This window comes from Erinaceus europaeus, chromosome 10 (genome assembly GCF_950295315.1).
Source record: "Erinaceus europaeus chromosome 10, mEriEur2.1, whole genome shotgun sequence".
Taxonomy (NCBI): Eukaryota; Metazoa; Chordata; class Mammalia; order Eulipotyphla; family Erinaceidae; genus Erinaceus; species Erinaceus europaeus.
The window spans coordinates 21497043-21522023 of NC_080171.1; the positions used below are offsets into that span (position 1 = coordinate 21497043).

Sequence of the window (24981 nt, forward strand, 5' to 3'; positions counted from 1 at the left end):
ACCTGGATTTCAGACCCCCATCAACCTGCATGGAAAGGCTTCATGAGCACAGTGTTTACGAATGTGATTATCTTTTTTCTTGGATCAGTCCACCACTCAGAACCTGAAGAACAGTTAAAGGTGGCACACTTGGTTGAGCACACATGATATAATGCATAAGGACTTGGGTTCAATCACCTAGTCCCTACCTTCAAGGGGAAAGCTTTGCAAGTGGTGAAGCAGTGCTGCAGGTATCTCTCTTCCTCCTTCTCTATTTCCCCGTTCCCTCTGATTTCTGGATGTCTCTATCCAATAAATAAATAAAAATAATAATCAAAATTAAAATAGAAAAGAAACATCTTTAAAGAAGAAAGAACAGTTAAGTAATTTGGCCTGAAGCAGTCTGAAGGTACCATTGAAGGTTTTAGGACCCTGCTTTGAAAGAGAAATCATTTCTATTCATTCACAGAAAGTTGTTTCTCTTTCTATTTGTTTCTGACTAAAGACAATGTCTGGCAGACTATCACAGTCCCAATGATGAAACAGATAATAGCTTTCATGCCCCCAGGAAATATTTGTCCAGGGAATTTTGCCAACATCTCCAATTCTCTCGTCTGTTTTATCTTTCACCACCAAAATGAGAAACTGCAAGCCAAATCAGCAGCTGAAATTCCAGCTGGTAACTTGTGCTTTATATCACTATATTGTTTGGTTGATAACTTTTTAAAAAGTCACCCAGAGGAAGCGGGCAGTGGTGCAGTGGGTTAAACACACATGGTGCAAAGCACAGCGACAGGCATAAGAATCCTGGTTCGAGCCCTGGAATCCCCACCTGCAGGTGGTTTTCTTCACAGGCTGTGAAACAGGTCTGCAGGTGTCTATCTTTTTTTATTATTATTTATAAAAAAGAAACATTGACAAAACCATAGGATAAGAGGAGTGCAGCTTCACATAGTTCCCACCACCAGACCTCCATATACCATCCCCTCAGTGTCTATCTTTTTCTCCCCCTCTCTGTCTTCCCCTCCTCTCTCGATTTCTTTCTGTACGATCCAACAACAATGACAGCAACAACAACAATAGCAACAACAACAATGAATATAAATAACAAGGGCAACAAAAGGGAAAATAAATAAATATTTTTTTAAAATGTCATCCAGATTGAAATGTTTAATTGATAAGTCACATGTGTTTCCAAAGGTTCAAGTAAATTAGATGGTCAAACAATTGTGTGCACTCTTCAGCAAAGAGGTCTTTGGGCTTCATTGCTACTTTCCGAATGATTAATTATAAGAAGTGGCACTAGTCAACTCTATTTGTGGTCAAGAAGAGGATTTAAGACGAATTTTTGCCTATTGTGTCTCCTAGATTATTTCAAAATATGTGCAGAGGTTTGCCTGCTGAACAACGTAAGGGAAGAGCGTAAATGAATGGGACTGGGGGCACTAGGCATGGAGAATCCATGTCTGAACTTTCTACCAAAACAGCTACTTCTAACTTCTGGGGTTTACTTTGGCATTTCTGGATCTACAGATGATTCATACCATATTAATATTGAGGACAATAAAGTTAGGTGTATAAGTGCAGAATTGAGTTTTTCTTTCTTTTTTAAGGACCGAGTTTTTAATGATAAATTTTCTTATTGTGTCTCCTGTTACCCATGAGCTAATAAGATGGTATTTACATTTTCAAGATATTAAGAAATATTGTCAGTATGTATAGCTTTATAAATAACTGGTAAAGAAATGCAAATAATATATATAGCCTCTGGACAAGCCAATATAAAACAGATATTTTCCATTTAATCTTGTAATGTTTTATTTATATGAGGGCTTAATTTTCAAATATTTTAACTTGCTTCTGGTTCTTGTCATGTCCAGTGTTCAGCTTTCTTTATTATACATTAAGATGTCTGGGTGGTTGCCATCATAATATTAACTTGTCTACTCATTTATTTATGCCTAATTTTAAACACATATTTTCAAAATTTAGACACTGATTTCTTTTTTAAAGTCCAGCCCTCCCCATTTCAATGTCCAAAGATACTTCTGTTCTCCCTAAGATTTGATTCCTTCAGTTCTCAAAATGGTTTTATATTTTAAATCCTACAAGATAGTTTGGATTACAAATTAATTAATTAGGTTATCTCTGGGGCTTCATCATTTCAGAGTGATATTTTCAGACAGAAAGACAGACAGACAGAGAGAAAGGGAGAGACAGGAACTGAGTAATGCTATGGAGTCTGAGTGTGAACCGTTATCATGTACATTGTAAAGCCATGCACTATCCCAGTGAACTATCTTGCTAGTCTCCAAACTTTAAATTATTTAGATGCATACTATTGTGAGAAACTTGAAGCTGAATAACTGCAGCTGAACATATTTCAAATATAACAAGCTGATGAATTTAATTTTCATTCATGCACCACAATTATTTTAATTCGCTAATGACAGCATCTCAAGTCTTCTGTTGGTGCAAAAGGATATACTTACATCCTTATCTGAATCTGAATGAAATGTTTTACTTGGGTTTAATTTTTTTTTCATAAGGTGAATGGAAACTGCAACATTTTCTGTATGAGTTTATAAATAAGCAGTTACGCTCTAGTTCATATCATACAGAGGAGGTTATTCCAGCCTCCTCACCCCCACACAAACCCACTCTCCCGAAATTTAGCCTCTCAAGACTCAGTGAAGCTGTGTTTCTCAGTGGGTGTTACTTGACATTAAATGGGCACTGGGGGTGGGGGGGGATCAAATGTTCTGTTTAAATGTTATTTAGGAGAAACTATATTAAACAAAGCTGAATAAATTAGAAGACTACTCAGACACAAGATTATGCTAGTGTGCTATTTGAAACTCCAAGAGGATAAAATAGTATATATTAGATTTTTTTTCCTAATTTATTCTCTTCTTTATTTTTCTTTGCTCCCAGGGTTATTTCTGAGTCTTGGTGCCTGCACTATGAATCCACTGCTCATGGAGGCTATTTTTCCCCCTTTTGTTGATCTTATTGTTATTATTGTTGTTGTTATAGCTGTCGTTGTTGTTGGATAAGACAGAGAGAAATAGAGAGAGGAAGGGAAGACAGAGGGGAGAGAGAAAGATAGATACCTGCAGATGTGCTTCACCACTTGTGAAGCAATCCCCCAGCAGGTGGGGAGCCGGGGCTCAAACTGGGATCCTTATGCCATTCCTTGTGCTTAGCACTATGTGCACTTAATCCACTGTGCTACAGCCAGGCCCCCCTAATTTGTTTTCCAAATGGATAAAACTCCAAAAAACTATGTAGAAGCTCTTCCCTCTTTTTCACTTCAACTCTGTTCATTGTTTGACTAATACCTAATTTTGCTTCATGAAATCATTCCAAAGTCCCTCATTTTAGAGTTTCTGACAAAGTTTCTCTAGGATTCTCAGAATCCTCACTGCTATCATATAAGCAATTGTTTTTCTTTGAGACAATAAATTTAGTCTTCAATAAATTATAGTGCCTCCAGATATGCTTGATGCTAATTGCAAAAATGTATCTGGAAAATAAGTTTCTTTAATTACCTGAAGATAAATGGGTAAAGTTTTTTTTATTTAACTTTTTACAGGTTTATTTATTGTTACTATGTGAGAAGGAGAGAGATACAAGGAGGAAGACTAGGGCACATTCCCATGAGATGTAGTGCTGGGATAGAATGTAGGGTATTAGCCTCATATTCTTCTCTGTCCACTGAGCTACCTCCATGGCTGCTAGCTAGACTTTTATTTTTAAATGCATCATTATGCTTAATTTAGCACCGTTTCTGAGTGCCAAGGTAGGTGAATACCTATAACCAAACTTCCATTTAAAAAAAAATGGACGCTGAACAAGAATCATGCAAGGTTGTTTTTATTAAACTTAATGTTTAGATTACAGCTAAGTATTTTAGGTATTACTCTGTTTGTTTGACAAGCAGACATGACATTCTGGGAGATTTTCAACAAACTCCAGAGACTTAAAAAAGACTGCAACGGAACACTTGTACTATGCAGTTAACAGGCATGTTAAGCATTTTAAAGGGTCATTAAGGGAGAGAAGCTAAATGATAACTGGTCCTCTTCTACTAAAAGACAATGACTACCATGGATAAGTAGTTACAAAGAAAAGTATATGACTACAGCGGAATTGGACAAACCTCACATTCAAATCTGTTCTCTTTACTATAATCAGAACTTGGAATTCACATGATAGAATATAAAGGAAGATTCTTGTAGAGTAAGCTACATGTCAAGTTTTCTATGTGTACTATCAATGCTAACATGATTAGCTTATGTTTTAAAAAAATCAAGAGAATGATCATGAATGTAAATTCCTTGACAATGTATTCACCACTGTAGCAGATGCTTAGTAACTGAGGATTCTTATTTCTTTGTTTATGAGTTCTTCTGAGAAATTTTCATTGTGACCGTCTTCACCTCTGTATACTCATGGAGACCATATTCTCCTCTAGAGAGATAACGAGAAAGAGAGAAGAAAATAACACAGAAGTTAGCACAGCTGTACAATGTCCTACAGTTCATGATCTAGGTAACATATCTGTTTTTTTCTTATTTGGCTAAGGATGGTGGGAAATATATTCGGGTACATAGTCATTTCAAATGGTAGTTTTTCTTTTTTTTTTAAATTTTTTATTTAAGAAAGGATTAATGAACAAAAACATAAGGTAGGAGGGGTACAACTCCACACAATTCCCACCACTCAATCTCCATAACCCACCCCCTCCCATGATAGCTTTCCCTTTCTCTAGCCCTCTGGGAGCATGGACCCAGGGTCGTTGAGGGTTGCAGAAGGTAGATTTTCAAGCATAAGAAATCTGTTCTTGAGTAAATTCATTTTGGGGGACAATTTTATTCTTTTGTTTCATTTATTTATGTGTTTATTTAATTATGCCATCAGGGTTCAGGGCCTGCATGATGGATCCAATATTCCTAAAGGTCATTGATCGCCTTTTTTTTTTCTCTTAAATTATGATGAAGACAAAAATAAGGCAAGAGAGGGAAAGAGGGAGTGATAAAGACATACACCTACAACCTGTTGCACTACTTTTGAAGCTTTCCCTCTGAAGCTGGGAATCTGGGGGTTTCCCACCCAGGTTCTTGCACATAATAGCTTGTGAACTTTACAGGTTGGGCTACTACCTGCCTCACTCTTTTTTACAGTTTAAATTAGAGAGAGAGAGAGAGAGAGAGAGAGAGAGAGAGAGAAATATTAGCCCAACAAGATAATTTGATTACTCCTAATTTAGGTTCAAATACATAAAATGGATGTAATATTGATGAAGTAGCAATGTATATACTCTCTGGTATATTAAATCTACAAATTTAAATAGAACTTGATCTGATATATTCATCATTTATGATTGGAAGTGGGGAAGGTTAAAGATGGTTAGGCTTCTATTTCCATCATCTGATATAGCTACTAACAAAATATTTTGTTGCCTTTGGGTTCTTGGTGAGGAAGGAAAAGGAGAACAACCTGACCATTATTGTTTTTGTTTCTCCTCCTCCTCCTTCTCTTCCTCCTTCTCTCTCACTTCCTTCTCCACTTCCTCCTTATGGGTAAGGTCCACTGGTCTATATTCAGAAATGTAGGTTATTGTGGCATTAAACTGAGTCTGTTAGGAAGCTGGTTATCTTGCTATCAGATTTTTCCTTTGCATTTTGGAAACTGATGGTGATTAAACCTTTATTTGAAAGATAGTTAGAAAAGACGAGAATGATTTATTCCCTGTATTGTTTGTTGAGCAGATTAAATTACAAATATGACTGAGCACTCTTAAAATTATAAACCCATTCGTATGTGGCTTAGAAAGAATAACATCTTGATCCTTTTCTGTCCCTTTCTTCTGGTATTGTAGACAGGTATGTAGAAGTCATCTATTTTTCTCTTGGGTAACCAAATCCTCTTACACTGATTATTTTCTTGGACCATTAAGCTTCTGAAATACCTTCTAAAAATCTTCAATGAACAGGTTTTTCAAAGTAATTAAAGGGTTTAGCCTCAGTTGCCTGAAACCTATTAAGGGATAATATTTAATAAGTATTTTATCTCACAGAGTTAGATAAATTAACTAAAATTTTTTACCAATAGGTTTTCTATTGCATTCTGAGTTTCACAGGCACCTGAAACTCTCAGAGGAGTACTAAATGTGAATATTGTCATTCTTGAGCTGAAATAAATCCTGGTCTTCTGTCCTCCCATGCGTATATTACATCTGTGATATAATACAGAAACATTTGTTAACTTTTCTCTTCAACTTTATGGTCTGTGAGTTGTTGATTCTGTGTTTCTAAGTCTTCAGTGTAACCTAAACTGGAGATTTAATCAAATGATGATAGTGATTTAAAACTTCTGGGGAATCCTTAAATTTTCAAAAAAAAACTTGTCAGTGACATCCATGTTCTAATTCAGGGTATAAATTCTAAGAGTAAGGTTTTATTCACAGGTTGCATTAATTTTTTATTCCATATCCAGAACTATGCCTTGTAGTGATTAAATAAACACAAAGGAAATATGCTTATATGCATATAAAGGCAAATTAATATCTATAAACCTAGCAATTTACATGTTATTTTTTTCCCTAAAGAAACAGAGGAAGGAATACCTTTTGAGGTGCTGAGAGTCAACTAAGCATGAAATAGTTTACTAGTACAGTTTCAAGTGACTTGTGTTGGCCTAAGAAAAAATTAATACAATTACAATAAAGTGAGAGTTTTCCATCACTTAATTCATATATTGCCAACATCACAGCCTGTGATACATATTCAGTTTTCAAAACTTTGCATCAGGATATGGATGTGTTCAAACCACTGAATTTATTTAGTTTGACTTGTTGAGGACTCTGTTCCTAACATATCAGTTCTGCCTATTTCTGAGGGAAAAATGTGAGTGAATCCGTGGGAATCAATTATGGCCATTACTTAAGTTATTCTCCCTAAAAATCTTGAAGAAAATGATTTGCCTGGGGCCAGGTAGTGATGGACATGTTACAGTGCACATGTTAAGTGCACATGTAGTAATGCAAAAGAACCCAGATACAAGCCCTTGGTTCCCACCTGCTGGGAAAGCTTCACAAGTGGTGAAGCAATGCTGCAGGTCTCTCTCTCTATCTAACTATCTCTCTCTGTCTATCCCACCTTCTCTCTCATGACTGACAAATAAAAAATAAACAAATACAATTTGAAAATTATCTGCTTACTAAATTCACTAAATTTTCTTTCAAGTAGATATAACATTGATGTCTTCAGATAAACTTTTTATGATTTTTTTTTTAGGAATACATATGTTGTTTGGTGGTTTTATTTTTTTGGTGAGGGTTATTGGCATGAAACCAAGGGCCTCATACATGCAAGATGTATAAATTTCAGCTGTTATGATTCTTATTATTACCTCTCTCTACTTTAATTTCTTTGTATCCAATCTTAGGTTTTGATTCAATAGAACTAATATGTTTGGGCTATTATAGTTATTTCATTCTAGTTACCTTCAAATTTCTATAATATGCTGTTAATAATGTTAGTTGTTGGGCTCATAATAATAAACTGGCTATCCTTTAAAATAAGGTAATCTTTAACATTTTTTGCATATAAAATTAGTTGTGCAAAGCAGAGGATAATAAAAGGTACAAGGGAGTAAGGACAAGGTACACAAATGTAACTGGCATATGGTTGATGTTATCCTGAGACCAAAGAAAAGCACTAAAAATGTGTTATCTGAATTTAACTCTAAATGCATTCTTTTAAAGGTTCTCCTTGATTTGTCTAGTCTCTTTGTGATTGAAGTCAATAAGTTAAGTAACTTAAGGTTTTAGATTTTTTTTTTTTTTAGTTATGCCATTCACTGGTCATATTTGGATCCATGCCAGAGCAATTAACCCTTTCCTCTGCAGTCTCCTGACAAGAACACAACAATCTGAAGCTTGGATTATAGTACCCCAACACCCTGGCATCACTCAGCAACCACCTGATCTCAGGACTTCCTCTGTTGGTCTCTGTTCTGAGCTTCAATAAGTTCTGGGCCATCTCTGAGTTAGTCACAGAAAACAGACAAGTCTCCAGGATAATGAAGTGCTTATATGATACCCATTTATTGTTATGGAGCTCCTGGAGGCCCAGTGAGGGCTTGCAAATGGAATCCTAGAAACACAGAAGACTTGCTTATTCTCCCGTATTCATAAAGATTCTTGAGCATCTTTGTCCATGCTTATACTATAAGTGGGGAAATTGTTGGGATATGAACATAATTAGCATATGGCTGATAGCAGTCTGATGAGCATACTGTGGATTTATTCGATCCCACAAGGGATTTTGGATGTGTCAAAAGTTATTTAAGGTAGATTTCCAGAGGTGGGGCTATGGAGTAGCAGCAGCTGTGTTTCTCTCCTCTCCTCTCCTGGGTCAACTAGGAATACCAAAGGAGACCACCTGGGACCGCAACGAGGCAGGAATAGAACGACCTCAGGAACCCACCAAATCACCAGTGGGTGCAAACACGTGTGGCTCATGGACAGAGAGGAGCCTAGGGAGAGATTAAGTGGCTGTTAACAGGCTGGCAGTTGAGACACCACCTCCAGTCTGCTTCACCAACAAAAAGATGGCTGAAAGGAGGAAAGGACTCCCCTGAGACTCACCAAATGCAACTCTGATTCTCAATTGCTACTGCCCTTAGACTCTAGAGCAGCTGCAGGGAGGCCCTGTGCTGACACCAGGGGACAGAGAACTAACCAGGAAACTCAGGAGATCTATACCTCGGTGGTCTAGTGGTAGGGCTATGAAAGTCTCTTTGCATAACCACTGGGTTAACTCTGGCCCAGCCTGCTTTATCTCTTTGTCAGGAGTCGGTGATTAAGCTAAGAAGCCTACTTATAGTTTTAAAGCCGTCGGGCTTCCATAGCCTACAGGGAAGAAAAAGCACAAAAGAGACTTTTAAGCCACTGAGCTCTAAACCAAGGATTAAAATACTATTGAAACAACTGTTAACTTCCACCACTGTGAACCTTTTAATAACCTTACTTAGACACAAGTAAATCCAGGATAGAGTAATCAGTAATTTGAAAAGTACTTAGAGAGGGACCTCGTAACATATTATATAAAATGGTTAAACCAACAAGAAGAAATATTGCAGAAATGAACCAGGACAAGAGTCCAGTTAAAAGCCCTCCAAAGGGTGAAGCACAAAATAATAAGGTCAACATCCAAACACTAGTTAAGGAAATAATCACAGGAGTGAGTAAAGAGTTTGAAAGAATTGTCATCAGAAATACAGAAACTACAAATGAGACTATGGAAGGAAACACTAATTATCTCAAGGTTATTAGAGAGCTGAAAGCTGAAATAGCTGAGCTAAGAATACAACTAGCTGAACAAGCTAAGGCAGTATCAGAACAGGGTAACAAAATAGTTGAACTCCAGAAAAACAGTTGAGGGGACAGAGAATAGAATCAATGAGGCTAAAGACAAAATTAGCAAGATCGAGGATGAATTAGAGACAACTAAAAAAGAAGCAAGAGATCTCAAAAAGAGATTAAGAGATATGGAAAACAACAACAGAGACCTATGGGATGACTTCAAAACAAGTAATATATGCATTATTGGCTTACCAGAGGAAGAAAGAGAGGGAGAGGAAGAAAGCATTCTTCAGGCCATAGTAGCTAAAAACTTCTCTAGTCTAGACAACAACATCAAAGATATAAAGATTAAAGATGCCCAGAGGGTCCCAAACAGAATTAAACCCAGACTTAGACACCAAGATACATCATATTTAGAATGGAAAGGAATAAGGATAAAAAAAGGATCTTGAAGGCTGCAAGAGAGAAAAAAAGAGTCATCTACAGAGAAAAACACATAAGATTAGCAGCAGACTTCTCCACACTAACTCTACAGGCCAGAATAGAATGGCAAGATATCTGTCGAGTACTCAATGAGAATGTCTTTCAACCAAGAATACTGTATCCTGCTAGACTGTTATTTAGACTAGATGGAGGCATAAAAACCTTCTCAGACAAGCAACAGTTGAAGGAATCAACTAACACCAAGCCTGACCTGAAAGAAGTTCTGAAAGGTCTCCTATAACAGTTAAACTACCATAAATAGGCCATATATCAGAACACTCTAAAACTCTACAAGAATCAGATCAGCTACTGAACAGGGATGCCCACTATCACCATTACTATTCAACATAGTGTTGGAAGTTCTTGCCATAGCAATCAGTCAGGAGCAAGGAATTAAAGGGATATAGACTGGAAGAGATGAAGTCAAACTCCTCCTATTTGCAGATGACATTATAGTATACACAGAAAAACCTAAGAAATCCAGCAAGAAGCTTTTGGATATCATCAGGCAATACAGTATGGTGTCAGGGTACAAAATTAACATTCAAAAGTCAGTGGCATTCCTCTATGCAGACACTAAGTTAGAAGAAATTGAAATCCAGAAATTAATTCCTTTTACTATAGCAACAAAAACAATAAAATATATAGGAGTAAACCTAACCAAAGAAGTGAAAGACTTGTATACTGAAAATTATGAGTCACTACTCAAGGAAATTGAAAAAAACACAAAGAAGTGGAAAGATATTCCATGTTCATGGGTTGGAAGAATTAACATCATCAAAATGAATATACTACCCAGAGCCATCTACAAATGTAATGCTATCCCCCATCAAGATCTCAACCACATTATATAGGAGAATAGAACAAATGATACAAATGTTTATCTGGAACCAGAAAAGACCTAGAATTCCCAAAACAATATTGAGAAAAAAGAACAGAACCAGAGGCATCACACTCCCAGATCTCAAATTGTATTATAGGGCCATTGTCATCAAAATTGCTTGTTACTGGAACATGAATAGACACACTGACCAGTGGGATAGAATTGAGAGCCCAGAAGTGAGCCCCCACACCTATGGACATCTAATCTTTGACAAAGGGGCCCAGACTATTAAATGGGGAAAGCAGAATCTCTTCAACAAATGGTGTTGGGAAAAATGGGTTGAAACATGCAGAAGAATGAAACTGAACCACTCTATTCACCAAAATAAAAAGTAAATTCCAGGTGGATCAAGGACTTGTATGTAGACCACAAACTATCAGATACTTAGAGAAAAATATTGGCAGAACTCTTTTCCACATAAATTTTAAAGACATCTTCAATGAAACTAATCCAGTTACAAAGAAGACTAAGGCAAGCATAAACCTATGGGACTACATCAAATTAAAAAGCTTCTGCACAGCAAAAGAAACTACTACCCAAACCAAGAGACGCCTCACAGAATGGGAGAAGATCTTTACATGCCATACATCAGACAAGAGGCTAATAACCGAAATATATAAAGAGCTTCCCAAATTCAACCACAACAAAACAAATAACCCCATCTAAAAATAGGGGGAGGACATGGACAGAATATTCAGAAGAGATCCAAAAGGCTGAGAAACACATGAAAAAATGCTCCAAGTCTCTAATTGTCAGAGAAATGCAAATCAAGACAACGATGAGATACCGCTTCACTCCTATGAGAATGTCATACATCAGAAAAGGTAACAGCAGCAAATGCTGGAGAGGGTGTGGGGTCAAAGGAACACTCCAGTACTGATGTTGGGAATGTCAAATGGTCCAACCTCTGTGGAGAACAGTCTATAGAACTCTCAGAAAGCTAGAAATGGACCTAACCTATGATCCTGCAATTCCTCTCCTGGGGATATATCCTAAGGAACCCAACACACTCATCCAAAAAGATCTGTGTACACATATGTTCTTAGCAGCACGATTTGTAATAGCCAAAACCTGGAAGCAACCCAAGTGTCCAACAACAGATGAGTGGCTGAGCAAGTTGTGGTATATATACATAATGGAATACTACTCAGATATAAAAAATGGTGACTTCACCATTTTCAGCAGATCTTGGATGGACCTTGAAAAATTCATGTTAAGTGAAATAAGTCAGAAACAGAAGGATGAATATGGGATGATCTCACTCTCAGGCAGAAGTTGAAAAACAAGATCAGAAAAGAAAACACAAGTAGAACCTGAACTGGAATTGGCATATTGCACCAAAGTAAAAGACTCTGGGGTGTGTGTGTTGGAGGGGGGGTGAATAGAGGTCCAAGAAGGATGATAGAGGACCTAGTGGGGGTTGGATTGTTATATGGAAACTGAGAAATTTTATGCATGTACAAACTATTGTATTTACTGTATAATGTAAAACATTAATTCCCCAATAAATAAATTTAAAAAAGCTATTTAAGTGAGTGTCTTCCAGAAATATATCCTCAATAGACTAGGGCTGTATGGTGGCACACTTGGCTAAGCACTTACTGGTTAAGCACTTACATTACAGAGAGCAAGAACCCACATTTTCAAGTTACAATTCCCCATCTGCAGGGAGAAAGCTTTGGGAGTAGTGAAATAGGGCTGCGGATGTCTCTTTGTCTTTCTCCTTCTCTATTCCCACCTTCCCTCTTGATTTCTGGCTGTATATATGCAATAAATATAGTTTTTAAAAATAGACTATGAATTATTGCAGAAAGTTCTGTGACTCAGAAAGAAGGATGTAGGAGCTCTAGGGAATGTTAAGGTCCTAAGTTCCTGTGATGGAATGAGATGATGGTGAGCTTGAGGGTGAAATGTACTAATATCTGAAGCAATTACAGAAGCCAGACCTTCCACCTTCTGCACCCCATAATGATCCTGGATCCATACTCCCAGGGAGATAAAGAACAGGAAAGCTTCTAATGGAGGGGATGGGATATGGAACTCTGGTAGTGGGAAACGTGTAGAAATTTACCCCTCTTATCCTATGGTTTTGTTGACATTTTCTATTTTTTATTTTATAAATAAGAAAAAGCAGTCCCCCCAAATGTAGAAATGAACCCCTTAAAAAAACAAATATTTAAACCAGCAATCCCTCAATAAAATAATATTGAAGTTGTAAACAATTTGTTCTACTGAGAGATTAGAAAGAAAAATAACTAGAAAAGGAGAAAGACACTTGTAGGTTAACCACTTTGTGGCAGTTATCACCTGAGAAAATGAACATGTAATCTGTCATTGACCTCTCACAGACATCTTGGAAAGGAATGCCGTAATCTACATTTTATTTTATTTTTAAATTTAATTTAATTCAATTTTATTTTATTTTAATTACCAAGGTCCTGCTCAGCTCTAATTTATGGTGGGGTACAGGGGATTGAGTCTGGAACTTTGGAGCCTCAGGCATGAGAGTCTCTTTACATAACCATTATACTATCTCCCCAGCCCTCATCTCACTTTTAAATATGAAAAAAAAGTCAGAAACTCAAAAGTTAGTAACAACTTAGACTAGGCTATATTGCTAACAAGCAGAAGTTCGATATCCATATATAGTTCCTCTAGCCTTTAAGTTTACTCTGCTGTGCCCTGCACTTTTTTATGGGTTGATATTTTGACACTCACTATCTCTGAAACATCATTCTAAGAAATTCATGTTCTGGCCAGCAGGTGGCGCAGTGGCTAAGGCACTAGACTCTCAGGCATAAGGTCCTGAGTTCAAACCCTGACAGCACATGTACCAGAGCTATATCTGGTTCTTTCTCTCTCTCCTCCTATATTTCTCGTTAATAAATAAATAAAACATTAAAAATAAATTCATGTCTTTTCACTGCTCCTCTAGTAAAATGTAAGCCTTTTTAAATTTTTTATTTAAGACTTCTTCAACCATAGTCTATTAAACGTTGAAATCACACTCCCACTCCACCACTTCCACCAGCTTGTCATATTAACAAGAAAAATTTCTTCTTCTCTACATAATGACTAACATTATAGACTTATTTCAGCCCAAGATCAAGTCCTCTATGTTCTGTGAGAACTTCTCTTATTTTATTAGTTTTCATCAAGCTTTTACTCATTGAACTCTCATTGGGATTAAACCATGACATTTCAAGCATAGAAAAGAGCTCATGATATTTACTTTCTGCTCTCATTTCTCACCGTGGTCCCAGCTGATGACCTTGTCTAATAGATGCAGATAACAAGTTAGGAAGACTTAGTGTATATGTCTTTAGTCATTTAAATAGTACAATATATGTGAAAAGTTATAGCTTTAATTATACAACATAAATGTTATAGTCCAGTGCTGACCAGATTTTCTGTCCTTTAAAACTATCCCAGGAACAAATACATAAGCTGGTAATCATTTTATAAATATACATGTCAATATTTATCTTAATAGTTTTGGCATCCTGGTACATGATGGTGGAAAAGGACCCGTATGCCTGCAACTGTACTGCATTGTAAATAATTAACTTTCCAATAAAGTGATTTTTAAAAAGTTATTCTTGGGAGTCGGGTGGTAGCACAGTGGTTTATGTACAGGTAGCATTAAGCGCAAGGACCAGCATAAGGATCCCGGTTCAAGCCCCCAGCTCCCCACCTGCAGGGGGGTCGCTTCACAAACAGTGAGGCAGGTCTGCAGTTGTCTGTCCTATCCAACAACGATGACAACAGTAATAACTACAACAATAAAACAACAAGAGCAATAAAAGAGAATAAATAAATATTTTAAAAAGTTATTCTTACAGTTCTCTTCCATTTCCAGACATTTTATATCCACCAAATGGGCACTGAGCAGATACCACACTATAGCAATTCACCCTGAAAATAAAAGAAGTATATAATTGAGCATTCTAATTAAAGAGCAAATTTTGAATCTGGAAGTTGCAATACTTAAAGCATCTTTGGAGAACTCATTTAATTTTAATATAAACACATTTTGTGGTAAAATAAAACAGCATTATAAGTGAAAACTCACAAGTATATGTATATCTACTGTATATCCATGGTATGTGTGATTATCCATTTAGGTAACACATTGTATCTCTAAGAAATTATAGTTTGACTAATAAAAGATAGAGTAGCTAATAAGAGAAACATTGTGGTTTGTTAAAGCTGGAGCTTGTCGGATGGGTGTTCCTTGATGCCTCAGTTATAAATGTTTTCTAATTCTTTTGAGAGTTCTATATTTAACAGACTGGAATCCATTTCTACTATTCAATCGTGAATATATATGTCATATTACTCAGTTCACCTTTTTTTCCCACTAATTGGTTCAACAAATTGCTTAAACAAACCTTACAACGAGGTGTATTTCTTTATTAATTTTCCATTCCTTATTATGACTTATAAAATGTTTAAAGATGCTTATATGCTAAATATACTTATAAGGCAGAATAAGAGTTAAAGTAAACTTATGAGAAAAGAAAATACTGGGGTGAAATTATAATGTCTTTATAAATAAGAAAAACAATATATTTAGCATAGAATTTCCAAGTGGTTAAAACAAACAGCAAAACCTAACTAATTGTCTATGTGATTATCATTACAGAAAAAAAGAAATGAATTTTACAGAAGAAAAAAAGTATGATTTTAAATTTCTTCCTGTATGATGTTATTGATAGTTGAACAGCAGCATGACTTCCAGATAAAGTATATTACTCTTTCACACATTTGATTCTAACACAAAATTCTGGTTATTTCTCAGTTCAAGCATCAGTATTACGTGCTCCAATTCTCAGAACTCTGCATACTTAGTGAATTATTGAGCTCTCATTCAAGTCTCTACTCTTAGAATATTTAACAGAGAAAGAGAAAGAGAGACAGACAGGGAGGGGGGGAGAAGAGAAGGAGAAGACGATGATGATGAGTAGAGGATGAAGAGGAGAGAAAGGAGGAGGAGGAGGAGGCAAAGAAGGAGGAAATTCCTTAGTTACCCTGAGACCATCAGGTAGTGACTATGTCTGTGGCAATGCTAGCGGGCATTGAGCAAGAACAACTGGTCACCTCTTCTTTAGTAGTACAGAAAAATACTACTTATTAATGAGAGAGAAAGAAAACCAGGACTATGCAGTACTTGGAGTCAAACTTGGGACCTCATGTTTGCAAGTTCAGCTCTGTGTATAAGTTGTTCCACTTCACAAGTTCCTAATATATAGAAATTTGATTGTAGATTCCCACCCACTGGATAGAATGATTTCATAACAAACTTCTAAACTAAGCAGTTTTTTAAAATTATATTATCATTATATAGTATATATATACATATATATATGTATATGTGTATATATATATATATATATATATATATATATATATATATATATGGATCTTGTCTTTGTTTAAAATTAAAGGAAAGTAAATGAGTTTTTCCTTTTGAATACACTGTCAATGGGAATAACATCATCTTGCTTCTGATAAATAGGAATCTTAGAAATACTCAGTTTGAGAAAATAGTATATGCTTACAATGATCAGATTTTCCACTTGATTCACCTTTTACAGCTCTTTCTTGTCATCTGCTGTGTGAACTTTATTACTAAATTTTATTACTGGATATCACTGAAATATATTTGATATAGAAGTTTAACAGTTGGCAGACTGTTAATTAATCCTTTCTTAAATAAAAATAAATAAATAAATAAAAAACAAAAAAAAGAAGTTTAACAGTTGCAGTAATGTAAAAAAAAATAGGTAAAAAACCATAAAGAATGTAGAGCTACCAACAGGGACTCTGAGGTTACACAGGCTCTGGTGCTAATATATATATATATATATATATATATATATGCATGTCCTGGCTTAAGTGGATGGAGGTAAATGCTTAGTTTTATCCACAGAATTTTTTTCAAGAATGGGAGCTACTCACTGCCATATTCCAACATTCTAGCCCTTTTCTCTACTCTGACATCATTTTCTCAGACAATATTTTTTATCCAACTTCAAGTTAGCTATCAAACTCAAGGAAAACCACAATAGTTGTATGCCCCCAATAACATACTTAAAATGGACTTCTGCTAAGATCACTCATCTCATCTGCTCTAGTCCTACTTTTTTGTTCCTGTTCATTAACCATTTTGTCTCATTTTATGTCCTGCCACCTTCCAGACACTAATTTGCAGATGCTACTATCCTGACTTCTTTGGGCAGACGACCTTACCAATATGTGCTGTATCCTCACCTTCCAAGAGCTCTGGCCCACTAGGGAAAGATAGAAACAAACTGGGAATATGGAGCACCTGCCAATACCCATGTCCAGTGGCAAGCAACTACAGAAGCCTGAACTCCTATCTTTTGTGTACCCAAAACAATGTTGACCCATACTCCCAGTGGGGTTTGGTGGGGGGAGAAGTTATAGGAGGAGAATGAGAGGGCTGTGAACTCCAGCTCCATCAGCACCCAGAGAGAAAGAAGGAAAAAGAGAGGGACGTATGGAAGTAGTAATGGTGTCATGAGTGGCATGGAAGGGGTAAAAATATTGGCTCTGGAAGAAAAAGGGGGAATTTATGTATAAATGTAGACAGATAGCTTTAGAGATAATGGTTGGCCTATGGATACAACCGTAGGGGAACTGAGATGGCTTGCAGTGGGGAGACTGAAGATTCAGAACTCTGGTGGTGGAAATGGTGTGGAATTATACCACTGTTGACATGTAATTTTGTAAATCAATATTAAATCACTAATAAAATTAAAAAAAATAAAACAACCCTCCCACAAAAATAATGTAATGTATTGCCTAGAGAACATACTATCTAAACTATGGCTCACCATTTGTCTAGGATATCAGATCCTAAAAAGTTGTCCAGAGGGTCAGGGTTACTTGGCTATCTGTTAAAAGTAAACATGTCTCAGTTTCAAATGGATTTTTAAGTGTACAAGGAAGGTTGTAACATCAGTGGGACAGAATATAATCTTAGTTTTTGCCAGGACTAAGGAGACAAGGTGAGGTTTGATGGAACAAAAGGTGCCTACAAATAACCCTGAAGCCTGAAGAGTATTGAGAGGTGGCAATACTGTGAGATGTACAGTTTTCACATTTATGTCCTAAATTAGGGCACAAAAATAATAACTACAATAGAAAAAATGCTGGTGAACTATTGTCCTCTTCAGTATCATTTACTGTACAAACTCAGAAGGAAAACGACACTAATAGGTTTTAGTAAGTCTCAAATCTTAAGTAGGAATATGTGAGGCAGAAAAATTTGGAAATAGACTGATAGCCTTTGCTCAGATGAGTGTGATATTAATCTCACTGTCAGGAATGAAGTCTTATTTTTGACAACTTAAAAAAATAAGGACTACAAATTAAGTGAAACGTGAGTAGAACAAAACTCAACATGCTCTTATAAATGAAGACCTTCAGACATCTCTGATAATCCCAGAACGATATGATGATGTAAGTATGAAATATTTGTATATATAAGAGTTCTAGTTAAATATTGTCTTACTAACTAATTTCATTAGTGAAGACATGTGAAATATCTCCGTTATCTAATCATAGTGGCAAGGGTCTAGAAATTACTTAGAAATTTACATAATATTAGCCATACATCAGTTTGGGCAAGGCAGGGCATTCCAAGGGGCTTGATAGAGTCAAAGGAAATAGTACTCTAAAGTTCTTCCAATACAGCAGGTTTCAATTTTCCTTGCATTTATTTATTTTTTAAGGCAGAAACTACTTTCCCAGAGGTCATAAGATTCCAAGTAAGAAACTACAGCCTGAAAAACTTTGAAGTTCCTTGTGAATGTGGTGAATATTGAAAAGGCCTGATAATGTAGGTCTGACTTACCACACTGTCCCGGCCTGCAGAGCAGAGGACACTGTGATGGCTTTGTCAAGGTCTTTGGTGAAGATTCCTGCTGATAAACCATATGTAGTATTGTTGGCTCTCTTGATAACATCATCTAAGGATTTAAACTTCATGATCTGCTGCACTGGTCCAAATATCTATACCAGAAAAATGAACAGCATAAATCAAGATAATTGATTAAAATCAAATACGTTAAATGATATTATAGCTCTTCTCCCTACTATTTAAAAGTGAGTTTTTATTATCTCAAACTCATGTATAGGAATAAAATGGTAGCTGCTGTAATGCGGTCAGTTAAGATAGGTAAGAGTATTGTATTCTATTTTCTTTGCAGAAAGAGTAGATACAGTAAATAAGGCAATATTCATTTTCTGTGTGTGGAACCTAAGCTTTACAAAACTTAAGTGTGTTCATACAATGATTAACACTAGAGCATCTTTTTCATCTAGAGCATTTTAAGCTCTCTGTTTTTGTTTTTTGGTTTTTAAATATATTTTATTTATTTTCCTTTTTGTTGCTCTTGTTTATAATCATTGTTGTGGTTATTATCATTGTTGTTATTGATGTTGTTGTTGCTGGATAGGACAGAGAGAAATGGAAAAAGCAGGGGAAGACAGATGGAGAGAGAAAGATAGCCACCTGCAGAACTGCTTCACCACTTGTGAAGTGACTCCCCTGCAGTTGGGGAACTGGGGGCTCAAACCCGGATCCTTATGCCGGTCCTTGAGTTTCGTGCCACATGCAACCCCCTTTTTTCTTGTTTTTAATTCACTACCTAAACAACTGTCCCAAGGAAGTTCAGCTGGATAACTGACTAAGCAATGATTGGTAATAATGTCTTAAATATGAGGTTATCATCACTTGAAAAATAAACTGTTCATCTAGAATTAAATATTTTCTGGATGATCTCACTCTCAGGTAGAATTTGAAAAACAAGATAAGAAGAGAAAGCACAAGTAGAACCTGAACTGGAATTGGCGTATTGTACCAAAGTAAAAGACTCGGACGGGGGGGGGGGGGGAATACAGGTCCATAAAGAATGACAGAGGACCTAGTGGGGGGTGTATTGTTATATGCAAAATTGGGAACTATTATGCATGTACAAACTATTGTATTTACTGTCAAATGTAAAACATTAATTTTCCTATAAAGAAATTAAAAAAAATATTTTCTTAATCAAATCATGTGAATTTTTGTTCAATCTTCTCTTCAGTCAAACAGTAGGCAGTTCATATACACTAGGGAGAATGACTATCAGCACTTAAATTTACAACCAGCATATACTAAACAAAGCTTGGTTCCCTCAATTTCTCCTACTTAAAATGAATAAAAAGGAAACTTTTAGTAAAAATGAATGATTTCAGAGGCTACTACGGGGATATAGTGCAGGACTTGTACATAGCAGGCAGCAGGTTCAACTACCTACCTATACTAGAGTGGTGATCTGGTTCTCTCTTTCTCATTCTCTCCTATACTCTCATTATTTTTAGTTCTCATAAAAGAAATAAATCAAAATATTTAACAGCAATATATTAGTTCACTGGCAATGAAAAAAAATTACATTTTACTCTTTCATCCTAAATAATACTTTCATTATTGCTCAGCTCTGAAGTTAGCCTAATATAAACTCAACCTTTCATATTGATATATCTATAACCAAATGGGAAAAAAACAACTGAGTTTTTTATTTCATCTTCTCTATCGCTACTATTGGGTTCCTGTTTATTAAATGATTTGTCCTGCTTTATGTCTTACTATCTTTCAGCCAAGTTGTAGACACTACTATGATGTCATCCTTAGAGTATGAACCCATACTTAGAAGTATATATGGGGTTATTCAAACAAACAGGTAAGGTTAAGACTCTTATCCACTTACTGCCATTAAGAATTGACACCACTAGGGAAAGATAGAAACAGGCTGGGGGTATGGATTGACTTGCCAACATCCATGTTCACCAGAGAAGCAATTACAGAAGCCAGACATTCCACCTTCTGCATCCCAGAAAGAATTTTAGTCCATACTCCCAGAGAGATAAAAGCATAGGGAAGTTTCCAGTGGAGGAGATGGTATACAAAACTGTGGTGATGGGAACTGCATGAAATTGTACCCCTATCGTCTTACAATCCTGTCAATCATTATTAAATCACTAATAAAAATTAAGAAAAATTAAAAACTCTTCTACACATTATCAGAATGTTCTGGGAAATGTAAAACATGAAACAAAGCAAATCAGAAAACAGTTTTCATCATGGTTCTCAGCATTAGAGGATGGGCACTTGCTATTTACTAAAGACTTTTTTTTTTAAATTGAAATTTGAAGTACACTCATAGTACTATAGCTTATAGATAAGCTACTGTGATAAATGCACTAACATTTCATAAAACTTTAGTTGGCTATAGCATTAGACTCATACTGAAAAAACACACTGTTCTAAGATGTATATCGTACAGACAGAATAAATATTTCTTTGTTCAAAAATAATTTCCCCCATAATTTCTCTACAATATTAGCTGGTATTGGCATGGAGAGCAGCTCTAATAGGACACATTTCTGTTAATAACTACAAAAATTCTGATTCAGTTGAAGGTTAAGCTATTGTAAAGAAATGAGTATGGTTAATTAAAGTATGCATTTGTACCCATTTTCTGTTTGCAAGTATGATTCTGCACTTTTCCTTATGTTTAATGACTTAGGGGATCAAACAGAAACAACTAGATTTTGTCACATGATAGTCATGAAATATAAGTTTATTAAATACAATGATTATGATTCAGTATACTCAAACCATGTGTGTATTAATACTCTACACTCATATTGTAATGTATTATGCAATACCTTCACAGGTCAAAGCCCATGAATATTTGTATTAATTAAAGTCTTAGGTGATTTGCAACTTCTAAATGCAAACTAGCCATTCGCAGATACATGCAACACACCCAGTTATTCATGTTCTATATAATTATTAGTTAGTACTTATTCAATACTTAACTGAAAATGTACTTACCAAGGACAAGTAGCAAGTACAAGAGCAGAAAAATATAGGACAAGAGCCCAGTTAGGGTGAGAAGTAATGGAGAATACAAAATCCATTTTCAAATATATTGAAGTCTTGTACATGGGGAGGTGATTCAAAAAGTAAGTCTGAGGCCAATATGATTCTATATAAGAAGGGACTCCAACTCTTCAAGGAAATAGAAAGAAATAGAAAAAAAAAAAAAATGGAAAGACATCCCATGCTCATGGATTGGAAGGATTAACATTGTCAAAATGACCATCCTGCCAGAGCCATCTCTGTCAAAGTACCAATGAACTTCTTTAAATGAATAGGACATAAGCTTCAAAAATTTATTTGGAACCAAAAAATCACCAGGAATGCCAAAGCAATCTTAAGAAAAAAGAACAAGGTCAGAGGCATTAATTACACTGCCTGACCTTAAGTATACTACAGAGCAACTATAATAAAACTGCTGCAACAAAAATAGATGCACAGACCAGTGAGTAAAACTGAAGATCTAGAAACTATTAAATTCATAAATGAAAACATTTGCAGGACACTTCATGAGCTATGCTTTATAAAGGCTTCACGTATTTAAATCCAACAGCAAAGACAACAAAAGTGAAAATAAATCAGTGGGACTATATCAAATTGAAAAGCTTCTACACAGCCAAGGGTATCACCACCCAAACAGGAAGAAACTCAGTGGCATGGGAGCTTTATACACAATATATGTAAGACAAAGGACTAATAACCAAAATGCATAAAGAGCTCAGTAAACCACACACACACACACACACACACACACACACACACACACACACACACACGTGTAACCCCATTAGAAAACAGGGCCAGGACATGGACAGACATTTTATGGAGGAAGAGATCCAGAGGGCCAACTGGTATATGAGAAAGTGTTCCAAGTCACTGATCATCAGACATATAAAGATAACAATAAAGATAACAATGAGAATCATTTTACACCTGTCAGAGGTGGTACTGGCTGCATTGATTTGGTTGAGATCTGCAGATGCAGTATCAAATGGTATGGATCGAGAGAAGTTATGAAGGAAAATGAAGACATGCCCTAAAGGTTCTAGGACTGGGAGAAATATAGATTTTATAGAGAATGGGGAAGGTTCCTGCTGTTGTAGAGTTTAAGAAGGCAATAGATAGTTATTGTTATAGCCAAGTTATTTGGGAGTTAGGTTTACTTTGAGAATCCTATGGTTAGTATTCACTGTACCATCCATGATCTTACCATGATTTATGACATTTAATTCTATTTACAAAAAAAACTATCATATATACTAACAAGACCAGTTGCTTCTGGTCTCCTTTATGTTCCTTATTATTAAACAATCTTTTCTGCTTTATATCTTAATGCTTTTTAGTCACCAAGCTGCAGATGCTACTGTGACACCGACCTGACTTCCCTGGGCAGATGACCTCAATAGTGGGTCCTGGAACCCCACCTCTCCAGAGCCTCCCCCACTAGGGAAATATAGAGACAGGCTGGGAGTATGAATCGACCTGCCAGTGTCTATGTCCAGTGGAGAGGCAATTACAGCAGTCAGACCTTCTCTCTTCTGCACCCCATAATGATCCTGGGTCTATACTCCCAGAGAGATAAAGAACAGGAAAGCTCCCAATAGAGGGCAGGGGATACCAAACTCTCGTGGTGGGAATTGTGTGGCATTGTACCCTTCTTATCCTTAGTCTTTTCAGTCATTATTAAATCAATAAAAAATTAAACTAAAAAAATAACAATATGGATCTTCCTTTCCTATAAGTTCATACTTATGAAGAAGTTAGCTAGAGTTTAAGCATCTTGGTTTGACTGATTTGGTTGGAAAATTTTCACTCATCCAGAACTTACTATTTTTTCTTTCTTTTTTATGCATATATATTTTTTTCACTAATCCTTACTACTTTCCCTTTATCACAAGGAAAACTTTTCCTGTTAAAAAATGAATAATAAAATTTACTGAAACAAATGTTTGAAAATCTTAAAGGAACACATGTACACACAGGCAAAACCTGGTGATAAAGGGAGCAGAACAGAATGAAAGTACTTACCTCTTCTTTAGCAATGCGCATGTCATCTGTGACATGCGAGAAAACTGTGGGCTGGATAAAATAGCCTTTATTTCCCCACGGACCGCCTCCACATTCCAGTTTGGCCCCTTCTTTTTTTCCACTCTCAATGAGGTCAAGGATCTTTTCATATTGCTCCTTATCAATCTATTTGTAAAATATCATATGAGAAGGAAAAGAATTAACTTCAAAACAATACATCGCCCAGCTTGCTAATGGCAAGGTCAAAATGCTAGGATATTGTCATTTAATTAAATACTCAATTAAAAACATCTGACAGAGGCTCAGGCAAATTCTTTTAATATATTTCGTTCTCATGTTTTATTCTGGAAAGTCATCTCTAATTTAAATGTTTACATTTACTGTTAGTTTTAAAATTATGGAAAACAAGCATCACTAGAAGCACACAAAACCTTTTCACACTAGTTATTTACTTATTTGAAAAAAAAATCCTGTTAATAAGTAGGCAGCTTGTATGAAGACTATAAATCTTAGCAGAAAGAAAAAGGGTGAAAGAAAAGGAAATTGATATTGGGTTTAATTACGTAAGGAAGCTGAGAAACTAACTCTTTGGGACTTTATTTTTTATTTGGTAGGACAGAGAGAGATGAAGAGGATAAGTGGAGATAGAGAGGGAAAAAGATAGACATCCGCAGACCAGCTTCACCACTTGTACTAAAAAAACATACTGTCTTTCATCTCTTTTATCATTTCATTCTTCCCTAGAAAAAAATTTCATAAAAGCTATGAATGCTCAAGATTCACCTCTCATATCCAATTAGATCAACTACAACTTGAAATTGTAAACCATTTTGTAAAATGTTCTACAGTAGCTGATATAACAGTATTTAACATTTCCTATTTTTCAGAATTTAACTGAATATTTCAAAATGAAAACAATCCTTCACTTATATTTGATTAAATACACAAGGGTTCATATAGTTTCACATAAAGATTCCTTAGTCAGAAAATACTATTCTATGTCCTTAAAATAATTAATTTCAATGTGAAATATATTTCCCAGATCATAATGTTTTCCTGTGTGTAACAGCATATACTGGTGACAGCTGGACGCACACACATATAAGATAAAACTTAGTGATGAAATGTTACTCTCTTACGTTGCTTTTTTATTACAGGAGATGAAAATATTTAATGGTAAAGAAGTCCAAGGACTTTTTTAAAAAATATTTTTCTATTTATTTATTTTCCCTTCTGTTGCCCTTGTTGTTGTAGTTATTATTGTTGTTGTTATTAATGCCG

At 35.7% G+C, this 24981-nt stretch overlaps 1 protein-coding gene across 1 annotated transcript in view; it reads right to left on the reverse strand.

The window, feature by feature from the left end:
* Positions 1-3839: 3839 nt before the first annotated feature.
* Positions 3840-24981, reverse strand: part of LOC103118517 (aldehyde dehydrogenase 1A1) — a 68316-nt gene continuing 47174 nt past the window's right edge. Inside the window, exons 10-13 of the mRNA XM_060199293.1 lie at positions 23701-23865; positions 18601-18758; positions 14559-14633; positions 3840-4452 (exon numbers count right to left, since the gene is read on the reverse strand). Coding sequence (XP_060055276.1) covers positions 4380-4452; positions 14559-14633; positions 18601-18758; positions 23701-23865 — 471 coding nt within the window. The 3' untranslated portion in view covers positions 3840-4379. The remainder of the gene's footprint in view (positions 4453-14558; positions 14634-18600; positions 18759-23700; positions 23866-24981) is intronic.